Source organism: Rhinolophus sinicus, linkage group LG11 (genome assembly GCF_036562045.2).
Source record: "Rhinolophus sinicus isolate RSC01 linkage group LG11, ASM3656204v1, whole genome shotgun sequence".
Classification (NCBI taxonomy): Eukaryota; Metazoa; Chordata; class Mammalia; order Chiroptera; family Rhinolophidae; genus Rhinolophus; species Rhinolophus sinicus.
Window position 1 is genome coordinate 19,620,400 of NC_133760.1, and position 14,945 is coordinate 19,635,344.

The window sequence follows — 14,945 nt, forward strand, 5'->3', positions numbered from 1 at the left end:
CTGGGGACCATTCATTACACAGGTCTGGGGCCGTGTCCACGGCAACCCAAGGCTGTTGCTGCACAGCCACTCACTCCTTCTGTGGCCATCTGGGTCCATTACCCAGGAGGGGACAGGCATAGTCAGGTCCCCCATACTGTCTCGAAGGCACAGAGCATGCATGCAAACTCAATGTGCAGAGAACAGCAGCAGAATCCCTGCACCCAAGGACACCAGCTTGCCCCCCCTCTTCCTTCACAAAAGTGAAGAGGAGAAAATCATTCTTCGGTCCTAAATCTAGCCTAGATCAAACACCCAGAACACTTAGCCTTGGCCCCAGCTTCCGGCTAAGAAACTGACTGAATTTCACACTGCACAGGACCCGAGTTTCCAGTGGGAGAAAAGAAACTGGTATGGGGCCAGGTTCCTACTCCCTCCTGTTTCAGTGGGGGTAGGAGCTACTCTCACCCTGGGCCAGCTCACCTGTTTTCCTTGGCTCTTTGGGGACCCCAGGGAGCTGCTGGCTGAGTTCCCCCACCGCACAGGAATAAAGTGTCAGCCTTCCCTCCCTTGCTCCTGCCCAGGCCCGCCTGCCCTCCACTGATGGCAGCTCCACGTGGGGGGCCCCTGCTGGGCCCAGGCCCGGTCTCAACAGCCTCCTCCCATTGTGCTACACGATTAATATTTAAAATCATCTTACTAGCCCCTCATCATTTATTAATCATGCATTTCTGCGGCACCATCCTTATAGACAGGCTTTGGTTTGGCTTCGTGGGACAATTTGCATTTCGGCAGGACCAGCAAGGGGCCCCAGGTCTGTCTCCCTAGCAGAGATGTCAGGTAGCTACACACGAGCCAGCGACCTTGCCCTCTGGAGCTGCTAAAACCCCAGAGCACGAGGCAGGGCTGGGAGAAGGGGGGCTGAGTGGCTCGCACTACTGCTCCCCAGTCCCAGGTCAGGGGCCGCCCGGGGAGGCTGGACCTTTCTCCTGGGCCTCTCGCCGCCGGCGCTCCTCCAGGTCCAGCTTGCTGACCAGCCTCCGGCGCTGCTGCAGGAACTCGTCATAGATGTAGGCAGGGTCAGGGCCCCGTGGCGCCGGGGGCCGGTAAGGCGAGCCCGGCTTCAGGGGTCCAGTAAGCTCCCCAAAGGGGGTTGGCTGGGCGAGGGAGGCCCGCTGCTGGCCCAGGATGGTCTGTGTGGACTTCTCGAGCTCCGCCAGGAAGGGCCCAGGCCCATGAGGAAAGGTCTGGTGCTCCAGGCTCCCTGCCTCCCGTGGTGGCGGCTGGTACTTGTCCAGAGTGGCCTCACGCTTCCGGGGCCCCTCCTCCGCCTTCTCCGGGCAGTAGACCCGTTCCACCTTCACCAGTGGGACAGCTGCCTGGCGGGTGGGCTCAAACGGGGCGGGATGGCTGTGCAGAGGGTGGCTCTCGGGGGCCCGCCGTGTCTCCAAGGCGCTGTCCATCAGGGACACTGGGTTCCAGAGAGCGGTGGGCACAGAGTGGTGCTGGGGTTTGGGCGAGATGAGGGGTGGGGGCCCACCAAAGTGCTGCGGGGGTTCTCGGCTGCTCGGCTCATGACGGTTTGGTCCCGGCCTAGGGAGTGAGCAGACCAAGCCATCAGTCATAAGAGAAGGGACACGCCCGCAAGCTACCCATAGGCCTCCCAGGCTGCCTGCCAGAGGGTCCAGACAGGAGCCCCCTTCAAGAGCCAGCACTGGAGACGTATGCAGGCCTCCTTCTCTGCTTTTGAGAGGACAGAGAGGCTGGAGAGGGGACGCTGCTTGCTGAGGGCACAGGTGACCTCAGGTCCAGGCCAGACCCTCCTTCAATCCAGTTTCTCACTTGAGACCTTGCAATGGCTCATTCTGTTCCACCAATTCCTGAATCCCTCTGAACTCCCAGAAGGACAGACTCTCATTTTTGTTTTCCACAGGAGACCCACTATGCAGAGAATAAAGACAGGGCTCCAGCACCAAACGGGTGGCCCTGCCACTGTCTGTACCGACCTCCAGATATGCCAAGCAATGGGCAGATAACAGAGGGCGGGCCAGTCGTCTTCAAAGGGGCCCTGACTCCTCTCCCCACTGTCCTCAATGGCAGCAAGAGAGACCAGCATTAGGCGCCTGCCCAGCCCAGTGAGGTGGGGAAGACCCTCCCAGCCAGGGTGGGCCTGGGCCACTGCTGACCCCCAGTGGTTGTCACCAGAACTGCAGGAGCCCCACGTGGCCCCATAGCAGCAGCTGGGCTGGGGCCTGACCAGGGAGCAAGGGCACTTGCTGTATAACAAGGAGCCCCTCACACGTGCAGGTAGGGAGGGAACTGGAGGAGACTGTCCATCCTACCAGCAGCTGTGCCGTGCAGTTGTACTAAAGGACGCTTTCCTAATGCATTTAAAACAAGATTCAACAAAAGGCCCTTTGGGTGTTGTTTTTCCAAAGCGTATCTATTTTTTAAGGGAAACCCCATGCTGCCCAGGTGACCCAGGGCAAGGTCTGAGGGGACGGAAAGGGAAGGGGCAGAGGCCATGGAGGCCATGTGACCCGGCGCTCAGGGCTCTCCCTGCCTGGCCGAGGAGGGGCACATTTAACATTTAACCACAGCCACCAGCCTTCCTCAGTTATTCCCGGCTGGGCGATAACCCTGAGGCTGCTCCCCTCTCATCAGCTGAGTACAAAAGGGAGCCACAGCAAGAAGCTGCACGTCCTTAAGTAAATAACGAAGGAATAAAACCCGCTGGCAGAATATTTCAAACCCCAAAGCCAAGCACTGAATGGTTTTCTAGCTTGGAGCCCAAGGGACCCTCAGAATGTCAAGTTCATGCGTCCGTAAGGCTGGGCATGTTGTTCCCTGCCCGCTGCCGTGGGGACCACTGAGGCCAGGTGAGAACACTCCAGGCCTGCACAGGACTGCTAGGCCCTGAGGCAGAGGCCACCCCTCCTGGAAGCGGCAACACACAGGTCCTGACAGCGCAACCGTGCTGGGGCCCTGAGCTGAAGATGCCCGAGGGAGTCGCAGTGCCAGATTTTATCAGGAGATGCAGACGTGCGCTGGCTGCTCTCCCAGTCCCCTGGGCGTGAGGGGCGACAGAGGAGCAGAGGGACAGTCTGCAACAGACAGCAGGCCTGAGGCTGCGGGAGACCCAGGCTACAATTCACTCCCAGGCAAACCACAGGTGCTCAATAAATGTTGGCCGACTACGAACCAATGTGAGTGTGCCGAGTGCCCTCCCACACGCCCCGACCCGGCGGGCCCCACCTGGCGCTCTCGGGCCTGTGCTCGGGCTCCGTGGGCACCGGGGGCCGGCCCATGTCCAGGTGCTGCTCCAGCACCTGCTGCCGGAACTCAGACACCTGTGACTGGCGGTCCTCCTTCTCCTGCCGCAGCCGCCGCTGCCGCGCCAGCCACTTCTCCTCCTCGTTGGTGCGCTGGATGAGCAGGGCCGTGGCGGCACTGCTGCTCGGCAGAGAGAAGAGGCTGTGGTTGGAGAGGAGGCTGGGCACGGCGTGGTGGGGGGTGGGTGCCGGGTGCAAGGGGTGCTGCACAGGCTTGGGCGCCTGCAGGCCGGCGTCCTTCAGCTTCTCTGTAGGGGGAGAAAGGCCGTCACATCCCAGCAGGGTCCCAGCACACCAGGCCCAGCTTGCTCCTGCCCTCTTCTCTCTTGTCCCCAACTGCCCAGAGCAGGGCAGGGAAGGGTTGCCTGCCCGTTGGAAGGGTTCTTCCCGTGGCGACAGTACCAAGACAACTGCAAAGGGCCTCACGGATGCTTTCAGGGGGCACACCTCCGCCTGAAGGAAACGTGGCCGCTCCCACCCAGCCCAGGGCCTGCCGACCTGCAGCGGGGTGCCGGGCAGGCTCGCGCTGGCTCACAAGAGCAGACTTAACATTTTTAGGAATCATGCAAGCAGCTGCTAAGCCCTAATTGAAAGTTAGCTACGTATACTTGTAATGGAATAAAATGTTAAAAAGGTACAAAATACTCAAAGCTCATCCCTTCCTAGCCCTTTAGCTACATTTTTATCTTGTGCATGTTCTTGAGGTGACCTGTGTTTACTGTATCTGTGACATGTGCCATTGAGCACCCCCTCAGGTGGGGCTGGAAACTAGCCCCGGTGGGATCCACACCATGGAAGTTGGCAGACGCTACGGAATCAGGCCTTTCCCTTGGACAACAGGCTGTCAAGACACCTGCCAGCGCTCCACTGCAGCTAGCCTGCCCCCGGAAGGCCTGCGTCCACCCTGGGTACCTGCTCGGGTTGGGGTCAGCTGCTCTGAGGGCTTGACCCGCTCCTCCGTGGCATGGCCCCGCAGCCCATGCAGCTCGGCCGCCGGCAGGAAGGCCGGCTCCAGCGTCTTGGCGGCCAGCAGCTCCTTCTCGCGGGCCCGCTGCTCCCGCTGGCGCTCCAGCTCCCGCTCCCGCTCTTTCTCCCGCTCACGTTCCAGCTCTTTCTCCCGCTCCCGCTCTCTCTCCTTCTCCCGCTCGCGGTCAACTTCCCGTTCCCGTTCCCGCTCGCGCTCGCGCTCTCGTCGCAGCTCCTCATCCATCTGCAGCCTGTGGGGAGCGGAACGGGAGCCTGAGCTCCACGGTGAAGGGGAACCAGGGACAGTCCACTAACAAATATTCCCAGAAGCGAGAAGCTGACAGCTGAGCTGAGACCAAGGTTTTCGTGGAAGGCCTAGCATTCTAACCTGAACAGTGATGGGGTTAGAAAGTCAGTCTGTAACATGCAAGTTGCGTACTAGCTCTCTAAGTAAGCCCTGCTGAAAACTCGTGCCAGGAGGGGCTGATTCCAACAGAGTCGCCACGCCCAACACCACCTAGGAACTTGAAGCATCCACTGTCACTGCCCCCTTTACAGGTGAGGAGACTGAGCACAGGAGAGGCTCGGGAGCGACCCAGCCACAAAGTCGCCAAGCAGGGCTCCAGCTGGGCTTTTTTCCGCTCTGCCGCTGGGGCTGGGGGAGCAGAAGGTGCCAGCCTGGGATGTGGCTCACCTCTCAGCACTGAGGCTGGACATCCGCTCTGAGTGCAGTGCTGCCAAGGACGAGTGGGACAGCTCGGGAGGGTAGCGGACCCCGGAGAGGTGGAGATGCATGGCTGACGGGTGCAGCGGAGGCAGGGAGCCGGGGGTGGGGATGGGATAGAAGGGGGACCGCAGGGCAGACAGGCAGTAGGAGTCGTCCATCCTGTGCAAAGAAGACAGGCCGATGAGCACCGAAGTTAAAGACAAAAGGCAGGACCCAGCCCTACGGCCTCTACAAAGGGCCTGTAGAGGCCACATCCATGACCAGTCCCAGAGCCCCTTGCTGACAGGCCCCTAGACGCCCACAGCTCGGGGCTCCGAGGCCCTGCCAGCCACCCTGTGGCTCAGCCAGGCCAGGACTCTTCTGGGTCTGAGCAGCAGGTCCCATGTGAGTGGCAGTCCACAGCGTGACCACGGCCCTGTCGGGCTCAGGCATCGGGTAGCTTCTACACAGAGAAGTGACCACACACATGTGGGGTCAGCCCACAGCAAAGGAGCCCCTCGCTTCTACAGAAAACCCGGTGCTCTGTTTATGAATAGTTCTGTGCTGCCAGGGAAGCCAACAACAAAGGGAGGAACAGGGGAAACAACAGCTCAGACAACAAGGGGAATTCCTATCAGGGCAAACCCCTAATGGCTAATGTGGATGGCTGGGGTGCTGCTCCAGGCTCTCACCGGGGCCCAGCCTCCAGGACATGAAAAACATGTTGCCGGCCAAGTTCCATGCTGCCACTAGTGTCTGGACAGGAGGGTATGTGGGGATAATGGCCCTGGTGCCTCAGTGGGGACTGCAGAGGTGGTCCTGGTCAACTTACCTGAAGGCCGGGTGGGGGAAGGGGTGCGGGGCCAGGTAGCTGGGGTGGTAGTAGGCAGCGGCAGTGGCTGGGTCCAGGCCGAGGGGAGGTAGGGAGGACATGCGGAGGTCCTCGGTGGTGTGGTAGGGCCGGAAGCTCCGCAGGTAATCTTCCGTCACCGTGCTGGGGGGTACCACATGGTGCACAGGTCGCTGGAGGCTGCAGGTGGGGATGGGGAGAGAGACGGAGGTGAGCGGAACACTTGCTCCAGGCTGTGAAGTCGGTTCAGCTTCTTCACACTCCCCTTGCCACTATGTCCCCGGGAAGGACAAGTCCCTGGGGAGAGGTCCTGGCTCTCACTAACGAGATGCCAGTGCTGGCAGGAGGCCCAGGGCACAGAGGGGGGCAGCTGCTGTTCCCTGCCTGCCTGGCCCCTTGCTGTCTTCATCAGCAGGCGCAGGCCTGCTATCTGTAGCCCGGAGGAACCCCTGGCCCCAGGAACCAGAACAGGGGTTTAGGCAGGATGCAGAACCAGCCATCATCTCAGTGTGGAAACGGACAGCCAGACAGTGTGGAAACGGACAGCAGGCATAGACGGGGCCACGGGCCCAGGGCTGAGCCACCATCTGGCGGCCCTCAGCCTCAGCTGGTGCAGACTCCAGGCGGCTGGCCCAGCCACAGGGACCCAGACCCCAAGCACACAGGCTTATACCCCAAGTCCCCAATCTGTACTTACTTGAGTGGTGGAAATCGGGAGTCCTGCACGACCGAGCTGGGGGAGATGCCGAAGGGGTAGGGGGTGCTGAGCAGGTGGGAGGGGATGGCCGGGCCCCCTGCCTTCTCCTGGGGCAGTGGGGGCTCCACAAGGAGGCGCTCCCGACCACCAGTGCTGCCCCGAGAGCTGGTGTCCTGCTGAAGGACAGAGAACAGTGGGTTAGCATGGGGGGAGGCGGACGAGGGAGGGTTGCCAACGAGGATGGAGGAGGCTGGGTCTTCCTCAAGACTCACACAAAGGCCACAGTTTAGTACAGGTTCTAGATATAGCCTTTCCTTGAGGTTTTCTCCCCAAACCTGCAGTACATGAGGCATGGGAGGCAGAATGGTGAGATGAGAGAAGTCCGGATGAGGGAAAGGTCTGGACTGAAAGCTACTTGGGGGGCCATTCCCTTGGTGAGACGGGGAAGGATTGAGCGTCTCTCCAGGACTGTTGGGATCACTGAGACGAATGCCCAGTGCCCATGAGGGGACATGGCCGAGAGCATGGGCTCCCCCGACCTTGCACAAACACTCACACCTCCCAGCATTGATTTCCCACAGTATCATACCAGTTCTGAACCCAAACGTGAGGAGTTAGAGACACTGGTCCGAGCACCCCGCCCTGCTAGACATGCATTCTGTGCGGTGGCAGGGAGTAGCAGAACCACGCAGGCATCCCCCCGGGGCCCAGGTGTCAAATGTGCTGACTGACAGCTTTGGGCCTGCATCACAGATGCCTTGACCCCTGGTGCCCACAGAGTGACTTGGCATCAAGATGGTGGTGCTGCCCTAGGGTTCTCCATGCCAGTCTGCCCCCAGCCAACCCCAGGGTGGCCCTGGCATCAGCCAGCACAGACAGCTGTGGGGCCTCGGCTGGCCAGACCTGTCTGGGGACAACCTCGCACACACTGATGGGGGAAGACAGCTATGAGCGGGAGCCCGGCCTGCCCCAGATTCCTGGACAGACACTGGCTTGGGTCCTTGGACAGGGAGGTGGAGACTGGGGACCCAGAGAAGGGGCTGGCTCAAGGCATGATGGGAGAACAGGAAGCCTCTGCCAGCACCGAGGGCGGGTGTGCCACTTCCACCACACAGAGGGACACTCTGCACATCCATTCAAGGAGCCGTCCAACCCCAAGAAATCAGATCATCGGAAGGTTCTGACTGTTCCTGTCATTTACGTGGCTGAAACAGAGCTGCAGAGCAAGGCTCAGGGGGCTCTCCCTCTGGATTCTGGAGCAGCCACCATTGGGGGATGGGGGGTGCCATCATGGCGACAGCCCCTCTCAGCCTCCAGTGCGGGCCTACCCTGAGCCGCAATCGTACTCCCCTAAGCCTGAGAGTTTCTCAGCCAGGCCCTTCCTTCATTTGGCCAGATCCACGTGACATCAGGTCTGGTCACTACTGACCAGACAGCAAGCAGAGCTCAGAGAAGGCAGGTGGCACTCCCAGGGCACAAACCCTGGTCCGCCTACCCCAAATCCATGGTGTTTCCACCGTGCCACAAACTACCAAATACCCCGGAAACAAGGGGGGCCATGACCCTCTGACCGTCTCACTGAGGAGTGCACCCAGGAATGACCGCTGGATACGTGAAGGTGCGTCTGGACTCAAGGGGCAGGTACCTGGGCTGAGGCTCACTATTCCTCCAGCCCCACTCTCCCTGCTCTGCCAACTGTCCTCATCAGTCAGGAGGTGGGGGCAGCTGAGCCCCCACTTCATCTAAGTCCCCGTGTGGGTGGTGAAAGATGGATCACCTTCTCTGTCGTCCCCTCGGGGGGCCCATCCATAGTCACACCGGCCAGCGGTGCCACTGAGCATCAGGCTGCTGATGGGGTGGCTGAGACCCACAGAGAAGGGCCCATCCATCCGTCAGGCCTATTTACCAAACACGTCCGGGCCAGACAGCCGCCGTGCCACCTCAGTCCTCCAAAGGACACGTCAGCGGTAATTAATTGAAGGAGACAGGCCACTGATTGGAATTTCTAATGAGCGGCAACATCTGTTCCCTTCCCACGTGCTGGCAGGGCCCCTCCACTCACCACGAGGTCCTCGAGGGTTCACGAACTCTGACTCACCCTTCCCAGAAGGAATGCTCACACGGTAGGTGTGAAGGGTGGGACGCATACACCCACCAACACCCTGGGTCAGAGTGGGGAGCCCAGAACTCCTACCTCCCAGTTTTCCAGAGACTTTACAGGGGCAGGTACTGGTTCTCCAGTTGCCCATGTGAACAACAAGGTGGACTCCCAGCTCGCCTTACAAGGAGGCTTCTGTCAGGTGCTAGAGACACTAGATGACTCCCTTATATATGAATAACTGCCCCGTGCCTCAGTTTCCCCACCTGTCAAATGTGTCACCTGCAGTGCCAGCTCATAGAGCAGTGGGGACGGTGCACAGGTGTAGCTGGGACGTGGGGGGAAGCACGGGGAGGGGGGAGGTGCGCACACAGTTCTCCGAGCCCGACGTCACCCCCCTCTGCACTCCTACCTACACTCCCGGTTGAGGGGCTACCAGGTTGGGGCTCACTGGTTCTCCCTCACATCCTCACCCTGCCAGGCACAGGCCAGCCAGCCCAAGGGCGAACGTCTGTCACAAGGAGGCGCCAGGGCCCTACACCAACCAGCTCGAGGGGTCTGCCCCTCACTGGGGCCACCATGGGGTAGAGCCCCCTTCTCCCCTTGACGGGACAAAGCCCTGCTGGAAAGCAGCTGGGCCAGATGGCACCTTGTCCAGGCCTGGCTGAGACAAACAGGGAGTTAGGCTGGGGGAGGGGGGGTACAGCAGGCGGGGGTTCAGCGGGCCAGACCCACGCGCCTTCCGTCTGGCTGGCGCCCTGCCAAGCTTGTGACAGGCACCTGGGAATGAGGTCAGCCCGGCCTGGAGGGCATGTGGGGGCTGCCCAGGGTGGGGTGGGCCCGGGGAGCAGACCCCAACTCAGGCCAGACCCAGGAGGCTCCACCAGCCACCCCAAGGCACCCCAACAGCGCCAGCCGGGCTCCCACTGCTGTCCCCAGCAGCCAGGCACGCATCGAAGAGCATCTGTGGGGCAGCTTTTTATTTCTGCGCCGCGGCTGCAGGCGCAGCTGTAGCGATGAAAGAAAAGACGGACGAGGGGGAGGAAGGGAGTGAGGAAAATCCTTCATTCTCTGGTGATTAGAGAGGTTTCCAGTCAGACAGGACATGCCCTGTTAGCTTTAAAATAGACTATTTTTCATTTCATCTGTCCTTTCGCAACTCCAACAACCTGGGAAATCGCAGTGACCCTGGTGAAGGGGCCCCAGAACCCCCCATACCTCCCCACCATATAGGAGGGCTCCCCCCACCCCAACTCCTGAGCTGCCACTTTAGGAAGTGGCTCCCCTCCCCAGAAGGATTAAATTCTCCACTGAGCCTTTGTGCTGAGCTGATGAGACATATATCAACTGCTAATCCAGCTCCCTTCCTCCCGCCCTCCCTGGTGGCATTAGTGTTTCATTAACCGCCGATGGCTGGAGTAGATCTACGGCTGCCCCCTCTCTGGGGTTAGTACATGTTTCTGGGGCTGACGGGACCCTCTGAGGAGGGCGAGGAGCCAGGGAGGAGGCCTGCGGCAGGAGGGGACTGTTTACAAGGCTTCTGGGTCCTGAGTCCTGCGTCTGGGCGACTGGGAAGGGAAGGAAGACCCTCTTGAGTGGGAGCAAAGGGGATGATTTGGTCTGTGGTGGCCGTCACCAGCCAGAGACATGACAGGACTCAGAAAACACCTGGACCCGAGTGAGTGAGGTGAAAGGCAAGGAGCTGAGGCCGTTTGAGCCAGGTGGCTGGGTCCCGAGGTCAATGCTGACTGCCAGGTGGCTGAGAGCAAGGAAAAACGGGCCTTCTGAAGACGGGACACTGGTGGAGACCCCTCGTTATCCCAGGAGGCAGCTCAGGCTGCTCCAGACCCCTCGGGCAGGAATCCGCCTGCCAGGCCCTGCCCTGTCCCTCCACTCTCCAAACTGCACACGGCTTAGAGCAAATGACGCCAAGGCCGCAGCTTCCAGATGGGCACAGGGGGCCATGGCCAGGTGACAATTCAGGAGGGTTTGTCACCTCAGAAGTGGAGGTCAAGTTAGGACCACACCCAGGTGGGTTCCAGGCCACAGCTATTTCCATGGCTCTCTCACTGGATTCCTTGGGGGCCCTCACCCTGGGGCAGGGCCTGCCTGAAGATGTACCCCCACCTGCAGGGGCAGAGAAAAGACCCTGAGCGACGACCCTGATGCCCATTCCCCCCACCCAACGAGGCAGAGCTGGGAGGGGTGAGGTGGGATTTCCCCCTCCCCTCCCCTTCTTTGTGGTTTAATTAGTATTTCCAAGTGGTGCCATCCCTCGGGGACCTCGGTGGAAAAATTCAGCAGAGAAGCACAGCGGCAGTGTTCTTAATTAGGAAGGGCTCCCCTGGGCTGGGAGTACCAGGTGTGGGGGAGGCCATCAGCCTTAGGCAGGTGCAAAGCAGTGGCTCCCAGGGCCACCAGCTCCCCCTGTGCAGGAAGGTCACCTGGCAGTGGCTACCCCTAGGGAACCCAAGGGTGGGGAAGGGCCCTCTTGGCAGGCGTCCACAGTTAGGAGAGAAACACGAAAACGTGACACAAGGAAATGTGGGCTGGCTTTTTCCTATTTCAATTCCTCGTTTGAGCAATAGGTAATAATAACAATAGCCGTTGTTTACCAAGTGCTTGGGATGGGCAAGCACCGTTTTAAGCACGTTCCACGGGGTTATGGGTTGAACGGTGCCCCCCTAATTTGTATGTTGAAGCCCCAACCCCCAGTATCTCAGAATGTGACTGTATTTGGAGACAGAGTCTTAAAAGAGGTGGCTGAGGTAAAGGAGATCATCGGGGCGGGCCCTAACTCAATATGACTGGGGTTCTTAGAAGAGAGGAGGACAGACACACAGCGTGAAGACCATGTGAGGACACGGGGAGAAGACAGCCGTGTACAGGCCAAGGAAAGCGCGAGGCCTCAGAAGGAAATGGCCCTGCTGACTCCCCGATCTGACTTCCAGCCTCCAGGACTGTGAGGAAATCTGTAGTGTAAGCCCCGGCCTGTGGTGGTTGGTGATGGCAGCTGGAGATGGCCGACACCCACCAATGTCCTTACTTTGCACAAACCCTTCTGGTACCAACTGCTGTCCCCTCAGTTTGCAGAGGAGACAGAGGCTGAGGACAGTGCCAGTTTGGGAGTCAGGGATGTGAACCCTAAAATCCAGGCCTCCCCTTTGGTAAGGCCACCGTCCCCACAGCCATGACCCATGGCCACATCCAGCTCCACCCATGTGCCCCAGGCACTCACCTGCCGGCTCTCACTCCTCCAGACGCCATTGACGGTCTTGGTTGGGGCAATGGTCACCACCGGGGGTGTGCTGGGGACGCTGTGGCCCCCAGGGGGGACGATGATAGGACCCATGGGCACGCGCTTGGGCGTGCTGGCCGGGGAGCTGTGGTTGGTGGCTGGAGAGGACACAGGGGACGACTCGCTGCTCAGTGAAGACCCTGCAAGAGAAGGACACAGAACCTCAGTAGGGGCTGCTGACCTGTCACACGCCCACATGCCCACATGCCCACGGAATCAGCCCCCTCAGTGTTTGGCTCGCGCTCCCAGCCCCCACTGCAGACTCCAACACAGAGCAGACAACCCCTCATTAGAGAGCTGTGAACAGCAACCAGCGTCCTGTGTGCAGTGCAGGCCAAACAGGTGACCCTCCCAGCAGAGCTTCAGCTAGTGTGCCAGGCGCCAGGCAGGTGAGGACACCCTCGCACCAGCAGTGGCACTGGGCTTCCAGGCCACCCAGCCGCAGGGTCACAGGGGGATGCGTGAGCCTGGGCAGCTTCGCACTGGGCAGGCTGGAGGGGGTGGAGCTGGCACCTAAACACTTCTTGTTAAGAACGCGGAATGCCAGCGTTGGTCTGCGCGTATCTGCCTGGAGGCCCTGTTGACAGTCCCAAGTAGCGGCCTGGAGACACCCCATCTCACTGTTAGACTCGAGGGGCAAACAGTGACCCCTCCAAGGGGGTGTAACTGTGCCTCTTCTGCCTCTATGAGCCCCACTTGGGACACCTGCAGCCCTGGGGAGGCAGGGAAAGCAGAGCATCGGCACAGCCCCCCCCCCTTCTGGAAGAAGAAATCCATCGGCTTCCAGGCATGCTACCCAAATTTCGTTCTGAACTCGTCTGGGTCCCAGGGACCCTCGTTTTATCTTCACACCATCTGAACTGGCCACATTCCTATTACCAAAGAAAGCTTTTACTTAATAGGGAGGTGGGGTAGCCTACGGCACATGGGTGCTCTCAGACGACCTTGGCTGCCAAGGCACCACTGAGATGAAGGAACTACTATGGTGCACGCACTCCCTTCCTTCTGACCCAGAGGCCCCAACCAGCCCAGCGTGGCCTCAGTGCTGTCACTAGGAGGCAATGTGGCCGGACACCGAGCCTCACGGATAGAGACAGAGCTCTGTCCTGCGCAAGGTGCACCCAACCAGGCCACTTTCATGTGGCGCCCCAGGCTTGTGCACAACTGTAGGGCAGCCCCATGGGAAACAGCTGCTCCAGACAGATGTGCTCCCACCCAACCCATGGGTTGCCCAGCAGCACGTTCTGCTCAGTGACCCCGGGAACAAAGCTGAGGCCAGGCACCTCCTCACTCCCAGCTCACACCCGTGAGTACCTGGTCAGGGGGGGCAGTGACGAATCACCGGAGGGCTGCTGCCCCAGGTCTCCAGATGGACCAGCCAACTACAGCCCACCCCCCAGGGATTTTGCAACCCTAAGTTGTCTGGGCCAACCCCTAGGACTGAACACTGGGTCTGTATCCAGTAGGGGCAAGCTCCCAGCCTCCTGGTCAGAGCCACTACTGCCAGGGGAGGATGTGGGCAGCCTTCCTTCCCCAGTGGGGACACTTCTGAGGTCCTGACACAAGCTGAGTCTGGCCAAGTTGGTGAGATCCAGCCAGGAAGCCCATTGCAGGACGACCACTGTGGGCGTGGCATGGCTGGGGACTCACCCTGCAACCCCCAGGGGCTGGCGGGGCTGCACTCCACTGACAAGACGATGGGAGTTCTGGAAGTCCTGGTGCTCAGCTGGGGAGGGCACAGCGCCCTGACCCCTCGCCCAGGTTTGTGTAACTTTGGGAAATGGGACCGCATCTTCTCAGGTGCGGTATCCGCCATGGTCTGGTCTTGGCCAAGTGGGGCTGGCGTCCACAGTCATGGCCAGGGCTCCCGGCAGCCACCGACCTAAAACGACCACCAGGCTCGCCAGCAGCCGAAAGCACACAGCCGGCATGGTCTCGGGAGGAATGCACCTGGCGGAGCAGGAAGCAGCCAGAGCCTTAGCCCCACGGAGTCGCACCAACACCACCAAGCAAAGACAGACCAAAAAATGCACTGATGGGGTTGGCATCCAGACAGTGGTACCTGCTGGAGGGCAGAGGGACGGCAGGGCCTCGCTCTGTCTCAGGATCTGCGTTCACTCTGCAAATTCATCCCCCTGGACATTTATGGGCTGTGTTACTTTTTCTGTCGGTACTTAGATTTTGATAACGCTCATTTTAAATTTTTAGGAAAAATTCTAGGCAAGGGATGTCTTTCTCTTTAAAAGAAAAAAAACTCCACGGACTCTGTACCGATCTCCTTTTTTTGGTCGTGGCAGCTTTATTGAGATATAATTCCCACACCACAGAACTCAACCCATATCAAGTGTGGGATTCAATTTAAGGTCTATCACAGCTGTGCAACAATCACCACAGTGGATTCTAGAATGTTCTCTTCACCCCAGAAAGAAACCCCATTAGCCGCCACTCTCCTCCCCCCAGCGCTTAGCTACCACCAATCTGCTTTCTGTCTCCATGGATTTACCTATTCTGGACATTTCATGTAAATGGAATCACACGATATGCAGCTTTTTGCAACTGGCTTTTTTCACATAGCATGAGATTTTTACACTTCACCTATATGGTAGTATGTGTCAGGACCCCATTCCTTTCTGTGGCTGAATAACATTCCACCGTGTGGAGAGACCTCGTTTTGTTTTTCCATCATCCGTTGATGGACGTTTGGGTGTGTCACCTCGTGGCTACTTTGAGTAGTGCTACCGTGGCCACTGCTCTTAAAACTCATGTCACTCAGCCTCAGGCGCTCGCCTGCCTGGAGGACCTACTGTGCACCTGACCTGCACCCTGGGTGGCCCTGTCGAAACTGCCTGTGGGTGGCGGGGAGAGTGGGTACTTATGCTCTTGAGTCAAAAAAATAAAGCCGTAAAACAAACACACCAACAGACCCCACTGGTCCAGGCAGAGGCTGCACTTGCCCAGAAGACAAGTTGAGGTCAAAAGCCAGGTGGGCGCTGGTCCCCAGGGGGTGGGGAAGGTGGGA

At 59.5% G+C, this 14,945-nt stretch overlaps 1 protein-coding gene across 5 annotated transcripts in view; it reads right to left on the bottom strand.

The window, feature by feature from the left end:
- The window catches only part of GSE1 (Gse1 coiled-coil protein), a 419,721-nt gene that overhangs the window by 13,489 nt on the left and 391,287 nt on the right, over window positions 1-14,945 (bottom strand). For 4 of the 5 annotated variants that reach the window (XM_019747104.2, XM_019747106.2, XM_019747105.2 and 1 more), the window contains 7 exons: window positions 11,867-12,066; window positions 6,531-6,706; window positions 5,816-6,013; window positions 4,972-5,163; window positions 4,224-4,528; window positions 3,235-3,559; window positions 962-1,572 (listed from right to left, as the gene is read on the bottom strand). In XM_019747104.2, the coding sequence (XP_019602663.2) occupies window positions 962-1,572; window positions 3,235-3,559; window positions 4,224-4,528; window positions 4,972-5,163; window positions 5,816-6,013; window positions 6,531-6,706; window positions 11,867-12,066 (2,007 nt within the window). The remainder of the gene's footprint in view (window positions 1-961; window positions 1,573-3,234; window positions 3,560-4,223; window positions 4,529-4,971; window positions 5,164-5,815; window positions 6,014-6,530; window positions 6,707-11,866; window positions 12,067-14,945) is intronic. The other variant, XM_019747103.2, reaches the window with a different exon arrangement.